At 42.5% G+C, this 25,247-nt stretch overlaps 1 protein-coding gene across 2 annotated transcripts in view; it reads left to right on the top strand.

Moving 5' to 3' along the window:
• DNAH10 (dynein axonemal heavy chain 10) overlaps positions 1-25,247 on the top strand; it is a 156,602-nt gene that overhangs the window by 38,367 nt on the left and 92,988 nt on the right. For both annotated transcript variants that reach the window (XM_088828117.1, XM_055404325.2), the window contains 14 exons: positions 2,221-2,385; positions 2,965-3,172; positions 3,311-3,467; positions 7,723-8,199; positions 8,367-8,525; positions 10,427-10,543; positions 10,629-10,731; positions 12,105-12,283; positions 14,174-14,385; positions 16,200-16,353; positions 17,844-18,077; positions 19,041-19,163; positions 20,540-20,773; positions 23,458-23,681. In XM_088828117.1, the coding sequence (XP_088684243.1) occupies positions 2,221-2,385; positions 2,965-3,172; positions 3,311-3,467; positions 7,723-8,199; positions 8,367-8,525; positions 10,427-10,543; positions 10,629-10,731; positions 12,105-12,283; positions 14,174-14,385; positions 16,200-16,353; positions 17,844-18,077; positions 19,041-19,163; positions 20,540-20,773; positions 23,458-23,681 (2,746 nt within the window). The remainder of the gene's footprint in view (positions 1-2,220; positions 2,386-2,964; positions 3,173-3,310; positions 3,468-7,722; positions 8,200-8,366; positions 8,526-10,426; positions 10,544-10,628; positions 10,732-12,104; positions 12,284-14,173; positions 14,386-16,199; positions 16,354-17,843; positions 18,078-19,040; positions 19,164-20,539; positions 20,774-23,457; positions 23,682-25,247) is intronic.

Below are 25,247 nucleotides of genomic sequence, written 5' to 3'. Positions count from 1 at the left end.
CAACCCAGGGATTGAACTCCAGTCTCCCACATGGCAGGTGGATTCTTTACCAGCTGAGCCACAAGGGAAGCCCGCATGTATGTAGATACGGTTAAGAAACCATGCTTTTAAAAAATATTTATTATTTGACTGCGTTGGGTCTTCACTGCAGCACGCAAGATCTTCGTTGCCTCACATGGGACCTTTTGTTGTGGTGCATGGATCCTCCAGTTGTGGCTTGTGGGCTCAGTAGCTGTGGTCGGTACCCTGGCTTCTCTAGTTTTAACGTGGGCTAAGTTGCTCCATGGCATGTGGGGATCTTAGTTCCTCGACCAGGGATTGAACCCATGTCCCCTGCATTGCAAGGCAGATTCTTAACCCCTGGATCACCAGGAAAATCCCTAACAAATACATTTGAGCATGATGTGCAGGGTTTTGTGTATGCTTAGGTGCTCAGTTGTGTCTGACTCTTTGCAACTCCGTGGACTGTAGCCCACCAGGCTGCTCTGTCCATGGTGTTCTCCAGGCAAGAATATTGGAGTGGGTTGCCATTTCCTTCTCCAGCGTTTTGTGTAGTGATTGCTTTTATTTGTTCTTTTTTTGAAGTCTTAAAATGACAGATTCCGTTTCATTAGTAGTTATAGGATGGTTCAAGTGATTAATATCCAATTGGGTGAGTCATGTAGTTTGTGATTTTCAAATAAGTGGTCCGTTTCATCTAATTTGTCAGATTCGTTGTGAGTTTTTCTTATTGTACCCGTATTATCTTTACAATACCCGTCTTTAGTGGTCCCTCCTATTTAATCCTGGATATTGTTAACTTGTGTCTTCTCTCTTTTTCTTTTCAGCCCTGCTAGAGATTAGTTTTATGGAAGTCCTTTGTTTCATTGATTTTATCTGTTGTTTTCCTGTGTTCAATTTTATTAATTTCTGCTCCTCTGTATTATTTCCTTCTGCTTGATTTGGAATTTATTTTACTTTTCTTTTTAAAAGTTCTTGAGGTGGAACTTTAATTGATTTGATTTTTTTCCTCTTTTCTAATGTATGCATTTGGTACTATTTCCCTTTCAGCACTGCTTTAGTTATGCCCCATAGATTTTGATAGTTGTATTTTAATTTTTATTCAATTCAATGTATTTTTAAAACTTCCTTTATGACTTCCTCCTTGACCCATGGATGATTTAGAAGTGTGTTATTTAGTTTCTAAGTGTTTGGAGATTTCCCTGTTATCTTCCTGTCGCTGATTTATAATTTGAGTCCATTGTGGTTGGAGAACATACTGAGTATAATTTCAGTTCTTTTAAATCTGTTGAGGTTTGTTTTATGGCTCAGGGGATAGTCTATTTTAGTTGGCTGTCTCTCCCTCTTTCAGAGTCTTATGCTTGTCTTGTGGATAATGTTCATGGTTTTAGCTGTATTTAGCAGGAAGAATAAGGAAAAGTACATTCTTCTTCCTTTACTTAAAAAAAAAAATAAACAAGGCATTTTTGTTTTTCCTTTTTTTCCTTGTTTTTATTCCCCCCCTTCCTCCTACTTCTCTTCTCTTGCTCCAAATCTTCTTTTTCTTTGTCATTTCCTTTTTTCCTCTTTCTCCCTTTTCCTTTGTACAGAGAATATGTGTGTTTAGACCACGGACTCCAGAGCAAAACCCCTGGGTTAAATATCTAGTTTCTACCCATGTGACTCAACTTCTCAGGGGCTCTGCTTCCTCATCTGTAAAATGGGCATAATCTTTGTACCCTATTCGTAGGTTGTTGTAAGGATTCGATAATGTAATAAACATCACAGGCTTAGGCTGTTGCCCGATTAATCATAAATTCTTAATTTGGGTTTACTATGCATGTTCTTGCTGTTTACTTTTCTAAGCAACAGGCCAGAGGAGACTGTAGGCAAAGTGGCATGGGGTGGAGGGTTCAGGTTGCCATGGCAATGAGAAGACAAGAGGGTTGGACTTCTTTATCCTCATGGTGCTTCAGATACAATTATGCTTCAGATACAGTTATGCTTCTTATGAACAGAGGAAATGTATCATTTGGTTGATTCTGCGCACCAACTCTTTGTTCCAGTCCCCAGGGACCAAGTGGATCTTTGTCACTTCAAAGACCCAAGGGGACGGAAGGAGCAGGGTCCTTCCTGTGAAGGGATGTGGTATTAACATTATAGTTGGTGGTGGGAGGGATGTGGAAAGGAAGTGTTGAAAGCCAAGTATCTTTCTTTTGTTCTTTATCTTTCTCTCCAAAGGTATTGCTGACTACATAACTCGGTGCAAACAGGCCATTGGGAAATTTGAGTCCCTTGTCCACCAGATTCATAAGAATGCAGATGACATTTCTTCCAGACTTACTTTGATAGAGTCCATAAATCTCTTTAAATATCCAGCACCTAAAAGTGAGGACGAACTCCCAGGTAGATCTGGCTTCTTTTTTCTTTTGATTATAGGAGGAAAAGTCTCTTGGTCATGATTGTGCACACACAGATTTTATTCCACGAATGGAATAAAATCATGCCTCACGATCTCAGGCAGTTACTTGAAAACATAATGGGTAATTCTTACTCTTTGTCACGTTTTATGTATTGCTTAGTTTTACAAATTCCTGAGTCTATGAAGATTAATGGTTCTTATGTCAATACTCTGTAACAGTAAGGTGAACTGTGTCTTTATGGACTCACATTAACTTTTTCAAATGGTATTTTAAACGTTCTTGGACTTAGTCAACAAGGAATTCAGGACTAGTTAACAAGCAGTTCAAGGCAAGCAAGATTGCCCAAAAACATAGCATGCACAGTCAGCATTCAATCCCATGTTGTCATGTATTTTTTGCTTTGGCTGTCTTGCTTTGGATGGTGTTGACTTGTTTTCTGCTTCTGGTTAAGATTAGAGGCTACTTTCGTATTTGCAAGATATCCAGCTCATATTTGGGTTGCTTTTGAGTGATGTCCTTTCCCGTGTCCATGAAGAGCTTTGACAGATGTCTTCCGCTGCAGGCGTCAAGGAGTTCTTTGAGCACATTGAACGAGAAAGGGCCAAGGATGTGGAGCACATGGTCAGGTGGTATCTTGCCATTGGGCCTCTGCTGACCAAAGTTGAGGGGCTGGTCATCCACACCAACACGGGCAAGGCCCCCAAGCTGGCCTCCTACTATGAATACTGGGAAAATAGAGTCTACGAGGTCCTAACAAAGCTCATCCTGAAGTGAGTTAATCTTTGTATTACGTGTTGTAAAGACAGTGTGTGGGGGGAATTCCTTGGCAGTCTGGTGGTTAGGACTCTGTGCTGTCGGATCTATTTCACTTTGCTGAGTCCTGAGTCTGTTTTATTAATCCCTCCTAGGAATCTTCAGTCTTTTAATTCTTTAGTCCTTGGAAACGTCCCTTTGTTCCAAACGGAAACCATCTTGACAGCGCCAGAGATCATCCTGCAGCCCAACGCAAATGAGATTGACAAAATGTGTGTCCACTGTGTCCGAAACTGTGTGGAGATGACCAAGGTAAGGGCGGAAGTGTGTGTTATTTCCTGGGTGGTCTCTGGTTGCAGAGAGTTAGGCCCACCAGCTGTGGACAGCACGTGACCCAGAGTTACAGAACTCAGGTCTGACTGCTGAGTTCTCAAGAGCTAAAGAGGCCAGGTTGGTGAAAAGCAAAGTATGTTTTATTTGGATGCTGGTAATGGGGATGAAATGTTCCCTTGGAATCTCTAATTTTCTTGAAGAGATCTCTTGTTTTTCCTATTCTGTTGTTTTCCTCTATTTCTTTGCATTGATCACTGAGGAAGGCTTTCTTATCTCTCCTTGCTATTCTTTGGAACTCTTCATTCAGATGCTTATATCTTTCCTTTTCTCCTTTGCTTTTCACTTCTCTTCTTTTCACAGCTATTTGTAAGGCCTCCTCAGACAGCCATTTTGCTTTCTTGCATTTCTTTTCCCTGGGGATGGTCTTGGTCCCTGTCTCCTGTACAATGTCACGAACCTCCATCCAGAGTTCATCAGGCACTCTATCTATCAGATCTAGATCATGGCATCTGGTCCCAACACTTCATGGGACATAGATGGGGAAACAGCGGAAACAGTGTCAGACTTTATTTTTTTGGGCTCCAAAATCACTGCGGTTGCTGATTGCAGCCTTGAAATTAAAAGACGCTTATTCCTTGGAAGGAAAGTTATGACCAACCTAGATAGCATATTAAAAAGCAGAGACATTCCTTTGCCAACCAAGGTCCGTCCAGTCAAGGCAATGGTTTTTCCAGTGGTCATGTATGGATGTGAGAGTTGGACTGTGAAGAAAGCTGATTGTCGAAGAATTGATGCTTTTGAACTATGGTGCTGGAGAAGACTCTTGAGAGTCCCTTGGACTGCAAGGAGATCCAACCAGTCCATTCTAAAGGAGATCAATCCTGGGTGTTCATTGGAAAGACTTACGCTAAAGCTGAAAGTCCAATACTTTGGCCACCTCATGCGACGAGTTGACTCACTGGAAAAGACTCTGATGCTGGGAGTGATTGGGGGCGGGAGGAGAAGGGGACGACAGAGAATGAGATGGCTGGATGGCATCACCGACTCAATGGACATGAGTTTGGGTGAACTCTGGGAGTTGGTGATGGACAGGGAGGCCTGGCGCGCTGTGATTCATGGGGTCGCGGAGAGTCGGACACGACTGAGCGACTGAACTGAACTGAACTGAATGGGGATGAGGGGTGAGTGGTAGAGGGTGGACACCTGTCCAAAGGCCTAACCCCCCCTTCCCACTGACAACCAGTGCGCAAAGAACTTTTATGGACAGAGGGAGGGGGTTACATGCAGAAACAGCACAGTCAGCTCTGACTGTCATTTTGAAATTGTCGTTGGTGGTCTGGCTAGCATCATCTTGATTGCTTTAAGTACAACTGATCTTCAGTTCCACTGTCAGTTTGTTCCTGTTTCCTTGAAGCCAGTTCTCAGAATTGTGGCAGCTCATGTCACAGCTACAGTCTGGTCTGTATGTTGTTAACTTCTTCCAGCTGGTGGGGGTTTCATTATCTATAAGACAGCTCACAGAATTGTTCAGTTGCACAGTCATGTCCAACTCTTTGTGACCCCACGAACTGCAACACTCCAGACTTCCCTGTCCTTCACTATCTTCTGGAGGTTGTTCAGACTCATGTCCATTGAGTTGATGATGCCATCCAACCATCTCATCCTCTGTCACCCCCTTCTCCTCCTGCCCTCAATCTTTCCCAGCACCAGAGGCTTTTCCAATGAGTCAGCTGTTCCCATCAGGTGGCCAAAGTATTGGAGCTTCAGCTTCAGCATCCAGTGAGTACTCAGGGTTGATTTCCTTTAGGATTGACTGGTTTGATCTCCTTTTAATCTGAGGGACTCTCAAGAGTCTTCTCCAGCACCACAGTTTAAAAGTGTCAGGTCTTTGATGCTCAGCCTTCTTTATGGTCCAACCCTCACATCTGTACATGGCTACTGGAAAAACCATAGTTTTTACTAACTGGACCTTTTTTGGCAAAGTGATGTCTTTGCTTTTTAATACTCTGTCTAGGTTTGCATCTTTTAATATCATGGCTGCAGGGATTTTGGAGCCCAAGAAAAGAAAATTTGTCACTGCTTCTACTTTTTCCCTGTCTATTTGCCATGAAGTGATGGGACCAAATGCCATGATGTTAATTTTTTGAGTGTTGAGTTTCAAGCCAACTTTGTCACTCTCCTCTTTCACCTTCATTAAGAGGCTCTTTAGTTCCTCTTTACTTTCTACCATTAGGGAGGTATCATCTGTATATCTGAGGTTGCTGATATTTCTCCCAGCAGTCTTGATTCCAGCTTGTGATTCACCCAGTCCAGCATTTCACATGATGTACTCTGCGTATATGTTAAATAAGCAGGGGGACGGTATATAGCCTTGACATACTCCTTTCCCAATTTTGAACCAATACGGTTCTAATTGTTGCTTCTTGACCTGCATACTGCTTTCTTAGAAGATAAGTAAGGTGATCTGGTACTCTCATCTCTTTAAGAATTTTCCACAGTTTGTTGTGATCTGCAGAGTCAAAGGCTTTAGTGGTCAGTGAAGCTGAAATAGGTGTTTCTCTGAAATTCCCTTGCTTTCTCTATGATCCAACGAATGTTGGCAATTTGGTCTTGGTTCCTCTGCCTTTTCTAAACCCACCTTGTACATCTGGAACTTCTCTGTTCACTTACTACTGAAGCCTAGCTTGAAGGATTTTGAGCATAACCTTACTAGCATGGGAAATAAGCACAGTTGTACAGTTCAGTCAGTTCAGTTCAGTTGCTTAGTCATGTTTGACTCTTTGCGACCCCATGGACTGCAGCACACCAGGCTTCCCTGTCCATCACCAACTCCCAGAGCTTGCTTAAACTCATGTCCATCAAGTGAGTGATGCCATCTGACCATCTCATCCTCTATTGTCCCCTTCTCTTCCTGCCCTCAATCTTTCCCAGCATCAGGGTCTTTTCCAACGAGTCAGTTCTTCACATCAGGTGGCCAAAGTATTGGAGTTTCAGCTTTAGCATCAGTCTTTCCAATGAATATTCAGGACTGATTTCCTTTAGGATTGACTGGTTGGATCTCCTTGCAGTCCAAGGGACTCTCAAGAGTCTTCTCCAACACCACAGTTCAAAAGCATCAATTCTTTGATGCTCAGCTTTCTTTATGGTCCAACTCTCACATCCATACATGACTACTGGAAAAACCATAGTTTGACTAGACGGACTTTTGTTGGCAAAGTGATGTCTCTGCTTTTTAATATGCTGTCTAAGTTGGTCATAGCTTTTCTTTCAAGGAACAAGCGTCCTTTCTTGCTTCATGGCTGCAGTCACCATCTACAGTGATTTTGGAGCCTCCAAAAATAAAATCTCTCATTGTACCCATTGTTCCCCCATCTATTTGTCATGAAGTGTTGGAACTGGATGCCATGATCTTAGTTTTCTGAATGTTGAATTTTAAGCCGGCTTTTCACCTCTTTCACTTTCATCAAGAGACTCTTTAGTTCTTCTTTGCTTTCTGCCATAAGGGTGGTGTCATCTGCGTATCTCGGGTTATTGATATTTCTCTAGGCAATCTTGATTCCAGCATGTGCTTCATCCAGCCCGACATTTTGCATGATATACTCTGCATATAAGTTAAATAAGCAGGGTGACATACAGCCTTGACATACTCCTTTCCCAATTTGGAACCAGTCTGCTGTTTCATGTCCAGTTCTAACTGTTGCTTCTTTGGACACTTTCTCACCTGGGAGGCTTATCTTCTGGTGTCATATAATTTTAACTGTTCATACTGTCCATGGTTCCTTACTAGCAAGACTTATTGCTGAATATAATAAGTACTGTTTTGTGTGCTGTGCTTAGTCGCTCAGTCATGTCTAACTCTTTTCGACCCCATGGACTGTAGCCCGCCAGGCTCCTTTGTCCATGGAGATTCTCCAGGCAAGAATACTAGAGTGGGTTGCCATGCTTTCCTCCAGGGGATCTTCCCAACCCAGGGATCAAACGCAGGTCTCCCACATTGTGTGCTGATTCTTTACTGTCTGAGCTACCAGGGAAGTCCATGAATACTGGAGCGGGTAGCCTATCCCTTCTCCAGTGGATCTTCCCTACCTAGTAATTGAACTGGAGTCTCCTGAATTGCAGTCAGATTCTTCACCACCTGAGCTACCAGAGAAGCCTATGACATGTACAAAGGGAGCAAAGTAGATACTAAAGGACTGTCTTTCCCCCTGCCCCACTCTGATTCTTATTTTGTCAGCATTTTGTTCGCTGGATGAACGGCAGCTGCATAGAATGCCCTCCACAGAAGGGAGAGGAGGAAGAACTTGTTACCATCAGCTTTTACAATGATATCTCTCAGAACCCTCAGATAATTGAGCAGGCTGTTATGATCCCCCAAAACGTCCACAGGATTCTGGTCAATCTTATGAAGTACCTGCAGAAATGGAAGCGCTACCGACCTCTCTGGAAACTGGACAAAGCCATTGTGATGGAGAAATTTGCTGCTAAGAAGCCTCCCTGTGTTGCGTACGATGAGAAGTTGCAGTTCTATGCCAGGATCGCCTCTGAAGTGATGCACCACCTCTTGATCAAAGATGAGCATTGCATCCGCCTTCAGCTCGGACCCCTGGCTAACACTGTGCAGGAAAATGCCAAGTCCTGGGTGGTTTCGCTCGGGAGACTCCTCAATGACTCAGCTAGAGAGGAACTCAATAACCTGCACGAGGAGATACAGGTAGTGGATCCCAGGTCTTCTCTGAAAGTCCAGTGCACTGTCTGTTGTGGGACAGAGCCCCAGGGTTTCTCTAAAACTGCTTTCATTTCAAGGAAGTCAGGGCTTCATTCGGCACTGTATTTTCCCCCCTATGCTTATTTAGTGTCCCTTTGAACTTTCTTTTATAGTCCCTGAGCAAAAACCTGAAGAAGAGCCCCAGTACCCTTGAGGATCTCAAGTTTGTACTTGCAACCATCGCAGAAATCCGAAGTAAATCTTTAGTCATGGAACTCAGATACCGGGACGTGCAGGAGAGGTACCGCACCATGGCGATGTATGGGCTCTTTGTAAGTGAACTCTTTTCTTTTTTCTTTCCCTTTTTCTTTATTCACTTTTCTCTTTATTTATTTATTTTTTGGCTATGCTGGGTCTTCATTGCTGCAAGGGCTTTTCCTAGTGGTGGCAAGCCGGGCTACTCTCTAGTTGCGGTGCTTGAGCTTCTTATTGTGGTAGCTTCTCTTGTTGCAAAGCACAGGCTCTAGGGTTTGCAGGCTTCAATAGTTGTGGCATGTGGGCTCAGCAGCTGCGGCTCCCAGGCTCACGAGTTGTGGTGCATGGGCTTAGTTGCCCCGTGGCATGTGGGATCTTCCCAGACCAGGGATCGAACTGTTGTCTCCGGCATTGGCAGGTGGATTCTTTATCACTGAGTCACCAAGGAAGCCCCAAAGCCCTCTTCCTTTTTCTTGATGTTAATTTTCTTTAATAAATCAAGGGCTATTGCAAAAATGAAAAAAGTGGAGGTGAGAGATAAGACAATAAGAGAAACTGGTAGAAGATGATAGTTCAGTTGTCTTTAAGTTTGTTAAACATGGGTTTCAAAGACCTTCAGAAAGCCCATGGATGAGTTTGAGGGTTGAGGGTTTCAATCTCCTTGAAATTATATGTGACATTGTGCATGCCAACATCACATGATACATAAAAAGGAGTCCACTGGAAAAACAAAGTAGAAAGGAGAAACAAATAGCTGTTATAAGCCAGCATTTGCATAAAATCTGTATTTCAACATTTTCATCACTTGAGTGCTTTCATTGCTCAACTGCACCTTAGCCTTTTCTGCAAGCTAGAGATTCTCTTATCAGAAAATGCACAGTGGGGACTTCCCTGGTGGTCCAGTGGTTAAGAATCTGCCTTTCAATGCAGGGGACACAGATTTGATCCCTGGTCAGGAAACTAAGATCCCACATGCCTTGGGGCGACTAAGCCCATGCCCCATAACTACTGAGGCTGGACACAGCAAGGAAGATCCCCCATGCCTCAGCTAAGACCCAATGCAGCCAAAAATAAACAAATGAGTTAAAAAATAAAAGAAAATGCACAGTAGTGGTGATCACTTTGTAATGTATAGAAATAATGAATCCCTATGGTGTGCATCTGAAGCAAACATAATATTGTAGGTCAACTATACTTCAATAAAAAATAATAAAAACAAAAGGAGGAACTTTTCCTTAAAAACTATCAATCCTGAGATACAGTTTATATAAAAAGGGTAGGTTAAATCCTTGATTCTTGACCTGTATTTACATGTTTTCAGAATAATAATTTGGTTCCCTAGCATCCTCCAAAGGAAAAAGAAAATTGTAGAGTGTGCAAAATTTATATTTTTATAATTAAAGTCAAAATTTTCAATTCTGTCCTTTGTTCTCTTTATTAAGTAAAATCATTTAAGATTCTGTATCTTAGAGCTCCATTACTATCTGCTTATATTGTCTGTGTGTCTCTTGATTTCCTCCAAGTCATTCGTATCCTTTTCATTCTGTTATTTCTGACTGAGTTCTGGACATCATTTTTGAAAAGTTGTAAAGAGAATCAGAGGCCTTTCATGATGCTATGTTTCATCAGAGGAGATTTATTTTTGCTTCTGACAGCACAGCTGGGTGTGTTAATGGGTGAAGATAACCTTATTCAAATCAGATGAAGTTGATTTGAAGCTCAGTTTTACTTTATGAATGACTTATCTCTCTAGGTTATCTCTCTCTCTACCTACCTATGTTATCTATCTCTTTTTAAAATTACATTCGTCTGATTTATATTTGGATTATAAATATCCAATTTGTATAATTCAATCAACATCTGTTCAAATGGCCTATTCTACTGTTACCCAGATACAGAAATCCCAGGACAGTAGCCTTGACCAGAAATTTCAGTTCCAAGCCTGCTTGTCATTTATTACTTGTTTTTTTTTTTAAAGCCTACTGATGCAGAGAAAGAACTTGTTGACAATATTGAGAGCATGTGGTCAAACCTTTTCAATGATTCATTGAATGTGGAGCATGCTCTGGGAGGCATAAAGAGAATGTTCACAGAGGTACCTTTAAATGCTTCACCTTCTGAATAAAGATGTTGAAGAATACCCAGTGGGCTCAATTTAATGCAACCTTGCTTTTCCTCAGATTACTCGAGGTGAAATACTGAACTACAGACAGCAGATAGAGGATTTTGCAAAACGGTTTTATCGTGAAGGCCCTGGTTCTGTAGGTGAAGATCTTGATAGAGGTAAGGATATCCACATTGGTCTTACTGAGGCCTTTGAAGACATTCTGCTTAAGAATTTTATGGGAAGACTGGATGGAGTGGTGGTTTGTAAGCTTGCCTATACACGGGGTTCCTCTGGGGATCTCTAAAGATCGCTGCTCCCTGGGGACCAGGTTCACATAGTCTGATTCCACTGATCTCAAGGGTGGTTTGGACATCAAGGTTTAGAAATTTTTTTTAATTTATATATTATTATTTTCTAATTTTTATCTGCACGTGAGTTTTCTCTAGTTATGGCGAGCGAGGGCTACTCTTGGCTATGGTACTTGGGCTTCTCATTGTGTGGCTTCTCTTGTTGAGGAGCACAGGCTCTCGCTACACCAGCTTCCGTAGGTGCAGCATGTAGGCTCAGCAATTGTGGCACACGGGCTTAGCTGCTCTGGAGCATGTGGGATCTTCCTGGACCAGGGATCGAACCTGTGTCCCCTCCACTGGCCGGTGGATTTTCAACCACTGGACCACCAGGGAAGCCCCTGGACAGCAAAGTTTTTTAAAACCCCCATGGGGATTCTAATCTGTAGCCCAAGTTGAGACCATTTAGAGCAAGAATGCTTAGGAGACAGAAGTTTCTAACAGGAGGAGCTTGCAGTAACTGGCCTCTGGTTTTTAGTTAGAATGATGGAGAGATAAAGTCTGGTCATTCTACATTTGTCTTCCCAATTGGCTTTTATGGCTGATGTGATAATTTTGCATATTGTCCATGATTTCTTATTCAGTTTTGTATACCTTAAGATTGTATGTATTCAAACACTTGCCTGCCTGCTTGTGAATTTCATACAAGCATCCTATGCTAATAAATCACTTCTTTTCTATCAATAAAAGGTATGTATTCAAAATGAACTTATTTACAAAACAGAGTCACAGACTTCGAAAACAAACTTATGGTTACCAAAAGGGAAAGGCGGTCAGGGGAGGGAGAAATTAGGAGTTTGGGGTTGTATTCACTACTATATATACAATAGATAATCACCAAGGACCTACTGTATAGCACAGAGAACTCTACTCAATACTCTGTGGTAACCTATATGGGAAAAGAATCTGAAAAAGAATAGATATATGTGTAACTGAATCATTCTGCAATGCACTGAAGGTTACACAACACTGGAAATCAATTATGTTGTTGTTAGTCACTAAGTCGTGTCTGACTCTGTTGCTACCCCATGGACTGTGGCCAACCAGTCTCCTCTGTCCATGGGATTCTCCAGGCAAGAATACAGGAATAAGTTGCCATTTTCTTCTCCAGGGGATCTTCCCAACTCAGGGACTGAACTCCTGCATTAGCAGGTGAATTCTTCACTGCTGAGTATGCATTTATTTATTTACTTATTTATTAGGAGTAGAACTTTTAGCCACTTTTGATAAAGAGCTGATGAGACATGAAAAGAACCGTCAGGAGCTGGCTAATGCTGAGAAGCTTTTTGATCTTCCAATCACGATGTACCCAGAGCTGCTCAAAGTGCAGAAGGAAATGAGCGGACTGAAGGTGATTTACGAGCTCTATGAAGGACTGAAGGTAAGCGTCCACCCACAGGTTTGGTCTCTATGGAGGGAATGCGGCTCAGCAGACTTTGAGGTCATAGTCATAAAGAGCTGGGGCAGATTTCAGAGAAACTCATACTTTAGATCTTGGGAGGAGGTGATGGGGGGTGACTGCTAATGGGTACGAGGTTTCCATCTGGGGTGTGGAGAGAGTTCTGGAACCTGATGAGCCTGTGATGGCTGCCTAATGCTATGAATGTCCTGCTTTCCACTGTACCTATTCCTGGCAGAAAGCAGGTCAGCGGTTACCTAGGGGTGGGGTGGAAGGAGAGAGGTGGGAGGGGGTGATTACAGAGCGGCAGGAGGAGACCACTGAGGGGGATGGTGGTGGATACGTTCATTATCTAGATGGAGCTGATGGTGTCACAAATGTGCACACATGTCGGTTGTACACTTGAAATACGTGCAGCTTTATCGTACACCATCAAACTCTCCCTGAAGCTTCAGAACAACAGAGAGAATGGGGAGAAAGGCATTAGAAATGCCAGTATAGATGATGTTTCCAGTGAGTCTTGTTACAAAGAGAAGCAGAGATGAGGACTGGTGGGTGAAGGATGTGAAGTCAAAATAATTAAAACATTTTTCTTGTTTATTTATATTTTGGATGCCCTGAGTCTGTGCTGCTGCACACAGGCTTTCTCTAGTGTCTCCAGAGAATGAACACGTGGACTCAAGAGGGAAAGGAGGAGGGTGGGGTGAATTGGGAGACTGGCATTGACATATATACACTGGTGACACTAGGTATAAATCAGAAAACTAATGAGAATGTACAGTACAGCACAGGGAACTCTACTCAGTGCTCTGTGGTGACCTAAATGGGAGAGAAATCCATGAAAGAGGGGATATATGTATATACATAGCAGATTCACTTTACTGCACAGTGGAAACTTACACAGCTAAACAACACAACTAACACACAAATATAACATGACATATACATCATAAAGTAACTGTACACCAATAAAAATTATAAAAGAAATCACCATACACATATTCCATGAATTAACATAATTTCCTGTCAAATATGTTTCATGATTCAAGCAACTCTGTCAAGCCTGGATGTCACAGGTTGCAAATGCAAACCACCCAGGATGGTAAATTGTATGTAAGACAGTACTTTTTTACATTCAATCTCAGGGAGCTACAACGCAAAGTCTTTTCTTTATGATAACTAAGCAGGAGTATCTAAGTTGCTGGTATTTTGTAACCTTAGCTGCTTTTGTCAGAAAAAGACAGCGCTTGAATGAAGTGCATATTTTAAGACCCCGGTGATTCCCTGAGTTAAAAACACTGATTTCTGACATCCTGCTTTTCTGTTTTCCCTGAAAGAAAGAAAGGCATAGTTTTGGATCCCACACATTCTCAGATATAGCCTTATTTTTGTGTAAGCCTTTTTAAATGTTGTGTAAGCCTTATTTTTAAGCCTTTTGTGAAGGATTAAAAAAGTTGGAATGCCTTTGTGTTTGAGAGCCTTACAGTTAATCTTTCCTTTGTGAATTTGAGGTTGTTGTGGGATCAGTGTTGTTTAGCTGCTCAGTCGTGTCTGACTCTTTGCGACCCCGTGGGCTATAGCCCATCAGATTCCCCTGTCCATGGGACTTCCCAGGCAAGAATACTGGAGAGGGTTGCCATTTCCTTCTCCAGGGGATCTTCACCACCCATGGATTGAAACTGTATCTCCTGCTTTGACAGGTGGATTCTTTACCACTGAGCCACCAGGCAAGCCTCCTGTTTTGGGGAAATGGATGTTAATATTTGGAAAGAAGCGAGCACGCCCAAGGGTTAAGAATGTGCTCTCTCTTCTAACCACCTTTGAGTTTCCAGACTGGTCTTGTTGATGGGACTATTTCTTGTTTATTTCCAGGTTGCAAAGGAAGAATGGTCTCAGACACTCTGGATCAACCTGAATGTTCAGTTTCTCCAGGAAGGAATTGAAAGTTTTCTCAGGTCCCTCAGAAAGCTGCCCCGTCAGGTCCGAAATTTATCGGTGGCCTACCACTTGGAATCGAAAATGAAGGCATTCAAAGACTCAATTCCTTTACTTCTTGACTTGAAGCACGAGGCTCTAAGAGACAGGTTGGTGGAGGAACTTTTACTTTGAGATATGTCTTTGCTCAGATCTGATGACAAAGAACAAGATTCCAGCTGCAACGCAGGGCTAGAAATATACAAGTAATATTTCTCTATATAATATTGCTTCCGTGTAAAGTTCCCATTAAATTATCAACCACAGGAATTCTTCTATATCAACTCCCACGCTAGACCTGGGACGAGAGAGAGAAAAACTGGATTCTTCTTCCTGACCATCTCTATACAACAAAACCTAGTGATTCTATGCTTACTGCTTAAATGTTGGGTGCCTGGCGTTCTGCCAATCCAGTGCCACGTTTAGCTGCCTTATTACATTCATTCCATATGCATCGGACCATAAATGTGGGCAAATATGAACCTTCAGAGGAGTACAGATTGGGTTAAGAGCAGTGCTGCTTGGTGCTGTGTCTGTCTTGTTCCTTCTGTTTGAAGTAGCTGCTTTTCTTTATCGTGCTGTGTTTTTTTTCACAATGCTTGAAACATTTGGTGGTTATTTAATTTGTAGATTTATTGTATCGATCACTGCCTGTCTCCCCAAATTGGTAGCAGTGTTCCCGAGGGCAGGGGCCTTACCTTTCAGCCACTCTGAACCCCCAGCTGCCAGCCCACTACCTGAAGAGAGTTAGTAATTGCTGAATATTTATCAAACACAGGCATGCTTGTGAATTACAACAGGGTATCAAATAGGCTGAGTGATCCAGAGAGGCCGGGATCACCCGTCTAGAGACCATGCAGAAACAGTTACCAATAAATGAAAAGTGTGTTTTCTTAGGTGGTAGTTAAGATGGGGCATCTAAGAAAGTATCTGCTAGATTAGGGGTCTCCCAAGCCCTGGGCCATGGACCAGTACAGGTCCCGGTCCAGGTAGAAATCACGCTGCACAGCAGTAGGTGAGCAGCGGGCGGGCGAGTGAAGCTTCATCTGTGTTTACAGTCACTCCCCAACGCTCTTATGACCACCTGAGCTCCACCTCCTGTCAGTTCAGCGGTGGCCTTAGATTCTCATAGGAGTGTGAACCCTACTGTGAACTGCACATGTGAGGGATCTAGGTCTCGTGCTCTTTATGAGAATCATCTCCAAACCATAACCCGCTTCGCACCCCTCAGTCCATGGAAAACTTGTCTTCCACAAAATTGGTCCCTGGTGCCAAAAAGGTTGGGGACCACTGTTCTAGATGTTGTTTCCTGGGTTTAATTCTGGCAGCTAATGGGATTTTGGAAAACTGTGGACATACATATAATTCCAAATTTGTCTTCATGTTTCCAAATTCCATTGCAAGAAGTGTTTATAATGGGATTTATCTTGTGGTTGAAGAAAGAAAAGTGAAAGTGTTAGTTGTTCAATCTGTCTGATTTTTTGTGACCCCCAACAGCTTCCCTGGTGGCTCAGCTTGTAAAGAATCTGCTTATAATGCGGGAGACCTGAGTTCAATCCCTGGGTTGGAAAGATCTCCTGGAGAAGGGAAAGTCTACCCACTTCAGTATTCTGGCCTGGAGAATTCCATGGGCCCAGTCCATGGGGTTGCAAAGAATTGAAGATGACTGAGCAACTTTCACATGGACTGTAGTCCACCAGGCTCTTCTATCCATGGAATTCTCCAGGCAAGAATGCTAGAGTGGGTTGCCACGTCCTTCTCCCAGGAAACTTGCTGGCCCTGGGATTAAACCCGGGACTCCTGCCTTGCAGGCAGACTCTTTACCATCTGAGCCACCTGGGAAACTGTTGGTTGAAGAGGGAATATTTATACCCATCACTAAACTCAGTAGAAGTAAAGATTTTTGATGTGGATGCACCTTCAGGCATTGGAAAGAGCTTATGGAGAAAACGGGTGTGATTTTTGAAATGACTGAAACATTCACCTTGGAAAACATGTTTGCTATGGAGCTTCACAAACACACTGATGTTCTCAACGAAATTGTGACGTCGGCCATTAAGGAGATAGCCATTGAGAAGGTAGGACTATTTTTAATTATAAAACAGGCTAGGAAAAAAAAAGAATTTTTTTTAAATTCGAAGAGAAAACCTGTTTGTTCTGGTACCTGTTATGTTTGAATAAGAAAGTATTATTTGTTCTAGAAATAGAACTTCTGCCTCAGTTAAATATTTTAATTGTTCTTATAAACAATTGTTCAACGTATTTACTAAAGAAATAATGTGTTCAAGGTAGAAAACTGAGAAAATAAATCACTCATAAATTCCACCACCTGAAGATAAATTATTACCATTTTAGTGTTCATTCTTTAATGCTTTCAAATGCCTATGCAGGGAATTCCCTGTGGTCCAATGGTTAGGGCTCTGAGCTTCCACTGCAGGGGTCATCTGTTCCATTCCTGGTTGGGGAACTAAGATCCCGCATGCTGCATCAGTTCAGTTCAGTTCAGTCGCTCAGTCGTGTCCGACTCTCCGCGACCCCATGAATCACAGCACGCCAGGCCTCCCTGTCCATCACCAACTCCCGGAGTTCACTCAGACTCATGTCCATCGAGTCGGTAATGCCATCCAGCCATCTCATTCTCTGTCGTCCCCTTCTCCTCCCGCCCCCAACCTTTCCCAGCATCAGAGTCTTTTCCAGTGAATCAACTCGTCGCATGAGGTGGCCAAAGTATTGGAGTTTCAGCTTTAGCATCAGTCCTTCCAATGAACACCCAGGATTGATCTCCTTTAGAATGGACTGGTTGGATCTCCTTGAATGCTGCATAGCATGGCCCCCAAAAATGTGTATACACATATGTACACATATAAACATATATCCACACATACACATGCACACTACAGAGACATAAAAATACACATACGCACACCAACATGTACATGAGTGCTGTGCCCATATACATACATGCTCTCACATTTGCACACATATAGGTGTACACAAATACGAATATATCACTCATACATGCACACACATGTACCTGATGTACACAGATCCATATGCACACATGCACAAATATACACACATCTGTGTATATATACACAGACACATAATTATCGGCAGGTGGTTTTTGAACATGCCATGAAAAATAGACACATTTTTTGTGATGTGATCTTCTTGCTAAACAGTAAACACAGAGGCAGGATCTCGTGAGCATGCAGATTGGAGGCCAATTACAGAATTTAGACCCTGGCTCTGGCACTCAGCTGAGTGAAAGTGGCAAGCCGACCCTTCTCTTGCCCCAGTTCCCACCTCTGCTAAAGTGTGGATAATAATAACCCCACCCTCGCTGGGGTGCTTTGAGGACTAGAGGAGATGGTGTATAGCATGTGCTTGCCTGGCACAGAGCAAGTACTGGGTAACTGACAACTAGACTTTCCAGTTTATCTGGAACACTGACCCAGAACTCTGGGTTGAGGAGCTGATCCATGGCAAACTCAGGAAGCTGCTGTTGGGTTGGGGTTGTTGTTTTCAGCCCATGTGCCTGAACCATTCTTTTCATATTCCTGACTAGGCTGTGAAGGAAATCCTGGACACATGGGAAAATATGAAATTTAATGTGGTCAAGTATTACAAAGGCACCCAGGAGCGAGGCTACGTCTTGGGGTCTGTTGACGATATCATCCAGTGCCTGGATGACAACACTTTCAACCTGCAAAGCATCTCAGGAAGCAGATTTGTGGGACCTTTCCTGCAGACAGTTCACAAATGGGAAAAAACGCTTTCTCTCATAGGGGAAGTCATTGAGGTGAGAAAAAAGGCACACAAAAGATGGAAAGGAGCTGATTCATAGAAAGAAACTTTGTATGAGACAATTTTGTGCTCAGAAACTAATGATCCTCTTTGATTTATTTTGAGGGGAGGGATGCATAATTAGAGGAGTGAGTCTGAGTTTTTATTTCAATGAATGCATTTTTAACTAACAGGACTCCTCATTAGTGCTTTTTCATGTGCCCCTGTTCTTATTTAATACTGTTATGTTCTTGTTTCAAGAATGCTTTCATCTGCTATATCACATTGAAGAATTTAAATATATTTAAAACCCTTTTCTGATTTCCTTCTATTTTTTATTTTCTCAAACTAGAATTTTCCTCTTTTTAGGGGAGACTCTCACAGGGTAGTGGGTTTTTCTCTGTGTGATTTTGATTTTTTTTAAGCCCATCTTGCATACATTTTTTTTTTTGCCTGTGTTCATTTCACTTTGATGTGTGTTTTTTCAGTTTTCCCAACCTAGTCTATCATGTTGGGAAGCACCCAACCAGGTCTTATGTTAGTTGGTTTGGGGCTTTCCTGCTTTATGTCCAGACCTCTGTGAGCCACCAGGGCTCATTTCACCAGTTTTGTGTGACAGCCTTGTTTTTGTCCTGAGACCACAGGCAGGCACCTTGTATTAATATAGTTACACCCTAAAACTTGGGGTGGGATGAAGCCAGGCCTGGTTCACTGGCTAAGAGTGTGGTCAGGCATGGGCTTCCTTCATTTGCTTTCTTTAAAAAAAATAATTTATTTATTTATGGCTGTGCTGGGTCTTTATTGCTGCACACACATAACTTGGCAACTAAACCACCATATGCACTTACTCTGCCCTCTTTCATGGAAATTCTTTTGACCTGAATTGATTTATATCTGTCCCGTGTTAGGGTGGGATTTTGCCATACACACCTTGAGGCACCTGGGAACCTGTGTTGATGATAATGTTGTGCATTTACAGATTTGGATGTTGGTTCAGAGAAAATGGATGTATCTGGAAAGCATCTTTATTGGTGGAGATATCAGATCACAACTTCCAGATGAAGCAAAGAAGTTTGATAACATCGACAGAGTATTTAAAAGGGCAAGTGACTGGCTTCTATTTTAGTCTTGAAAGATGGACAGTAATCGGAGATACTTTCACTTATGTATTTGCATGTAGTATTTGGTCTGTTTGTAGCTTCTGAATTTTTTCTGTCATTGTATGTGAATTAAATCTCTTCAGTAAAAATTTCTGTTTGATCTTAAGCCACCAGCGTAAGGCACTACAACTTTTTTATTTTTACTTTTTATTATAAAAGTAGTAGTTATTTAAAAACCTTGGGCAAATGTAGAAGAGAAGGAAAAGATATGTCTTCCATAGTTTCATCATCTTTAATATGTATTATTTTTCTATGTATATAGGTTTAAGAACACAATTGTAATGATATTTTGTATGTGTGTGTGCATACTGTCTCTTAGTTGTATCCGACTCTTTGTGATCCCATGGACTGTAGCCTGCCAGGCTCCTCTGTCCATGGGATTATCCTGGCAAGAATACCTGGAATGGGTTGCCGTTTCCTCCTCCAGGGGATCTTCCCAAACCAGGGATCGAACCCATGTCTCCTCTGGCTTCTGCACTGGTAGGTGGAGTCTTTACCACCGAGCCACCTGAGAAGCCCAATATTTTGTATAATTTCATCTTATAATTTTCTCTTCATATTGTGAGAAACATAGTTCGTATTATGAAATAATCTGATAAAACATTTCAATGACTTTATATAATGTCTCAGTGAGTGGACTGACATTAGTTTAGTTGATTTATTGTCTAGTAACTGGATATCTTGTTTGAAGTGAAACTCTTTGCATTCAAAAATAATTTGTCTGAAGTGTTTTTCCATTTTTAGGATTATTATCTTATTATTGTTTATAAGTAAATTACCCATGAAAGACTATGGTCATCTTAAAGTCCTTTCCAGAAAGGGTGGTACCAGTGGGCACTGCTGCTAGTAGTTAGTGGGGTAAGGAGTGTCACCCAGCCCACCTGACCTCAAAGCCCAGGTGCTCTGCTGCTCAGTGATGCTGTTGTATTCTCAGTATGAGCGGCCAACTCATGTTTGGGGCTTCCCAGGTGGTAAAGAACCCACTTGTCAATGCAGGAGACATAAGAGACCCGAGTTTGATCCCTGAATCGGGAAGATTCCCCTGGAGAAGGAAATGGCAACCCAGTCTGGTATTCTTGCCTGGAGAATCCACAAGGAAAGAGGAGCCTGGTAGGCTACAGTCCATGGGGTCGCAAAGAGTTCAGACACAACTGAGGTGACTTTCCATGCACGCATAGGACATCTGTATCATTTCTTTTTAGATTCCACATTAAGGGATGTCATATGATATTTCCCCTTCTCTGTCTGACTTACTTCACTCAGTAAGACACTCTCTAGGTCCATCCATATTGACAGTTGTCCTCTTGACTTTATCCAGATCATGGGCGAGACTTTGAAAGACCCTGTGATCAAGAGATGCTGTGAGGCCCCCAACCGCCTCAGCGACCTGCAGAACATCAGTGAGGGCCTGGAGAAGTGCCAGAAGAGCCTGAACGACTACTTAGATTCCAAGAGGAATGCCTTCCCCAGGTTCTTCTTCATTTCCGATGATGAACTGCTCAGTATCCTGGGGAACAGCGACCCGCTCTGCGTCCAAGAGCATATGATCAAGGTCGGCCCCCGGGGCCTCCCATGGGAGTGTCCCCATAAGCTCTGTAATTGCAGCTCATCTGAGTCCACTACACAGCTGGGTTCAACTCAGCAGTCCAAGACTGTGGAACACTGCTGGGGTTTTTATTTGAAACATAAATCTGATGAAATCCACTGTATTCTGAAGTCATACCAGCACTGAGCTGCTGTTGTTGTTCTTTTTCCACAGTCCCCCAAACAACACTTTTTGAGAAACTGAAAAAAATGCAGAAATATACAAGGATGAATGTAATAACCAGAGAGACCATACAGGATAGTGGTTCAGCACATCCAGTAGATTGTCTGGGTTCAAATCCTGGCTCTACATGGATTTGCTGTGTGGCCTTTGGCAAGTGACTTAACCTCTCTGGTCATCAGTTTTCTTACCTGTAAATTCAGATAACTCCAATTCTACACATTTATAAAGATAAAGATTAAATGAGTTAATGTTTGTAAACTACTTTCAACAGTGCCTGCCTGATAATGTTGGCTAAAGAACCTTATCTACCCCCCCAGAACTGACACCCTTGTTACTGGTTAGTCATATTTGTTTTGTCTCTTTTTTTGTAAGATAAAATTATGGAGATAAAGTTGACACACTCTTTGTTTCATCCCCGTTCACAATTCTTCCACTTTCAAAAGGCAGCCATTATCATGGCTTTGATGTAATTCCTTCCAGCCTGTGTTTTCATACTTTTACACAAATGTACGTGTCTCTGTGAGTGATACTGAAGGGCAGGAAACAGAACAGACAAAACCGTCTCTTATGACAGAGAATCAGAGCAGTGCCAGGAATAATCTTTGGTCAGCTCATCAAAGCTCCATGTTTAGTATCAGCCTAGAGGTTTCTCAGCCTTGACACTATTGGCATCTTGGTTGAGGTATTTAGTTTTTTACTGGCATGTGGCTGATTTACAATGTTGTGTGCATTTCAGGTGTACAGCAGAGAGTCAGTTTTATACATCTAATGACTCTTTTTAATTGATTAATTAACTTTTGGTTATGCAGGGTCTTTGCTGCTTGCAGGCTTTCTCCAGCTGCAGCAAGTAGGAGCTACTCTTTGTTACCTTGCGCAGGCTTCTCCTTGCGGTGGCTCCTCTTATTGTGGAGCACAGGCTCTAGGCACGCGAGCCTCAGTCGTTGCGGCTCGCAGGCTCGGTAGTTGCAGCTTGAGAGCTCTAGAGCGTGGCTCAGTAGTTGTGCACAGGCTCAGTTGCTCCGTGGCATGTGGAATCTTTCTGGATTCTTATCCACTGTGCCACCAGGGAAGTCCATCCACTCTTTTTTTTTAGCTTCTTTTTTGGGCCAGACAGTTTTTTCTCTCTGCGTGTGGATGTGTTTATGTCAGGGGTGGGGGCTGTCTTGTGCACTGTAGGTTGTTTAGAAGCATTTCTGGCCTCTACCCAGTAGATGCCAGAAGCATCCCTCTCCAGCTGTGAAAACTGAAAACGTCTCCAGACAGTGCTGAGAGTTCCTGGGGGCAAAATCATCCATGATGGAGAGCATTGTAGAGCAATTACTTTATTTCAAATAAACAAAGTACTGAGGATCAATTGCTTAATACACTGCATACGTGCCTGTGTGCTAAGTTGCTTCAGTCGTGTCTGACTTTGCAACCCTATGGACTGTAGCCACCAGGCTCCTCTGTCCGTGGGGATCCTCCCGGAAAGAATACTTGAAGTTGCCATGCTCTCCTCCAGGGGATTTTCCCCACCCAGGGATCGAACCGGAGTCTCTTGATGTCTCTTGCATTGGCAGGTGCATTCTTTACTACTTGTGCCACCTGGGAAACAAGATTAATACACTATGTTTTCTTTAATTAATGTTGATTTCCTTCTCAAAGTATGAGTTACAGTTTGACTGCATGTTTTCCTTTCTCAAAGGGTGAAGGCATATATTCTGTTTCTGCTTTCATAAACACATATTTTACTATTGTAGAAAAATGTGTTGTTAGAAGTACTTTGGCTATTGGTAGCTCCTTTTGTAAACCTCTGATTTTATTTTTTAAAGCTTGTTGCCTTTCTGTCCTCCTGCCTGATTTGCAGAGTGCCTTGTCTTATCTAATGGGCCTTAAAAGACGCATTTCCCTGAATATTACTCTGATTAGTAACAATGAGGATAGCCAGCAAATGCCAAGCATATGAGGAGCTGACATATCACGCACATTATTTAACTTGATCCTTTGACTTCATTTTGTAGGTGCCGTAATTATGTTTATTTCAGGCTGAGAGAGGAGAAGCAACTTGGTCCAAGACACCTGATTGGACAGTGGGAGCCTTCATTCCTCATTCCTGGGAGGTCTCTAATTCCTCAGCCCTAGAGTGTTTAATCACCATGCTGTTCCACTCATCCTGTGTTCAGCTGGTCCATGTGTCCGGATACCTCTCCATCCCAATGTACACCCTAGAATCTCAAGGGTGGGGAGAGAACCTATCTTCTCTTTTTTTATTTTTGTTCAACCCACCTCAGACCTTTTCACAGTACAGATAAAAGGAAGTACCCAATGAACGTCTGTCACTGGGTAAAGAGATACCTATTTGGTGTGTGGTCTCTGGTGCTGTTGCTGACATCCTGGCAGCCCTGATGTCACTGAGGCACTGCAGGCTGTTCTTTGATTCCAGAACCCAGTGAAAGTATTACAGGGTGGACTCTTCCACTGTATTGCAGATGTATGACAACATAGCACTGCTGAGGTTTCATGACGGGGACAGTGGAGAAAAACTGGTATCTGCCATGATATCAGCAGAAGGAGAAGTCATGGAGTTCCGGAAGATCATCCGGGCTGAGGGGCGTGTGGAGGACTGGATGACAGCAGTTTTGAACGAAATGCGAAGAACTAACAGGCTAATTACCAAAGAGGCTATTTTTAGATACTGTGAAGACAAAACCAGGTAGGATTGTAAATGTGATTGTGTGTTACTTTATTATATTAATGGTAATAAGGGATCAATTTTCAGGGTGTGGAGTAGATTGACTGACATTTCAAATGATTTTCTTTCCTTGCCATAGCTAAATTAGCTGACGTATACCTGTGTTCTTTAAGGATTACTGTGTACAGCACTTCTCAAACTGTGGTCCATGAACTGGGAGCATCAGGGCCCCTAGGAGCCTGGTCAAAATGCAATTTCCTGGGCCCCACCCCAAACCTGCTGCATCAGAAACTCTCAGGGTGGGGCCCCAGGAACTGGGTTTTCACAAGATCCCAGGCGATTCTGAGCTCAAATGTGAGAAACTAGTGAATGCGCTGGAGAAGGAAATGGCAACCCACTCCAGTATTCTTGCCTGGAGAATCCCAGGGACAGAGGAGCCTTGTGGGCTGCGGTCTATGGGGTTGCTCAGAGTCGGACACAACTGAAGCGACTTAGCAGCAGCAGTGACTCACCAGAAACCAGGTGTTCATTAAGACGGACTCTATGTGTAGGTTAATGGCAAAGTTGTTTCTAGAATAGTTGATGAATTTCAATCATTCCTTGATTTTGTGGCCTCAGAACTTCCAGGCACTGAGCTGAACCATACCTAGCCCTTGTCACTAAGAGGGCTGGCTTTACTATGTGGTTGAACCCAAAGCACACAGAGCATCTTTGGATGGCTTCCCAGGAGAGTTGTCGTACATTTGGCAGGGCCTTTATGCCGATACAAAGTCTTTATTATTATGGGAACACTGTCCTCTTGGTTTTGCATGCTGCCTTTTTGATTTTGCAAACTGAAAATGTCTATTTAATGAATTATTAGGACAGAGCATAGTATTTGTCTGACTAGGATCCTGCTTTTTCTTGGTTCTGTGCCATATGAAAAATGGGTTTATCTCTTTATGTAATTGGGTGTATATAGATACATTCAGTGGTGTATTGGTAAACTAGCTCTCTGAGAAGAAAAGCTTTGATTTAGAGCGTGTGTCAATTCCCATAGTGTAAATACTCTGCATGTCTAACTGAGATGCAAGCCCATTGCAACTAGTAAATGAGAGAAGCAAGGTGCAGTGTAGCGTGTTGCCTGATGCCAGTTTTGGAGAAACAGCCCTCACACCCTCTTCTCTCCATTTATGTGTCTTTATACAGGTTTATATGAGAATAGAAAAGAGTGCCCAGTGACACTTAGGAAATTATAGCAAGGAAGCATGGGAGGTGTGGTCAGAGATAATAAATATTTTTTGTTGGAATTTTAAAAAATTTAAAAATTCTTATCATATGCCTATCATACTAAATAACTTTTAAAACATCTGTAAAAACACATCTTTCAGGTGATCTGGCTTCTTTTACCCAGTCATGCCCCTGTAACTGTTCATGTGCATGTCTCCATTGGTCTTTTTATTATCTAACCAGAAGAGGTTTATCTCCCTTGTTTATTGGCTTCTCTTACTTTGTCTTCCCTATTCCAGATCAAAGAAAAATTTAAAAAAAAATTGACGTGTAGTTGATTAACAGTATTGCATTCATTTCATATGTACAGCAAAGTGA

This window comes from Moschus berezovskii, chromosome 19 (assembly GCF_049115385.1).
Source record: "Moschus berezovskii isolate FMDL1 chromosome 19, NW_MosBer_1.0, whole genome shotgun sequence".
Taxonomy (NCBI): domain Eukaryota; kingdom Metazoa; phylum Chordata; class Mammalia; order Artiodactyla; family Moschidae; genus Moschus; species Moschus berezovskii.
Note: the sequence above shows the minus strand (reverse complement) of the source record. Positions and strands in the feature narration are given on the sequence as shown.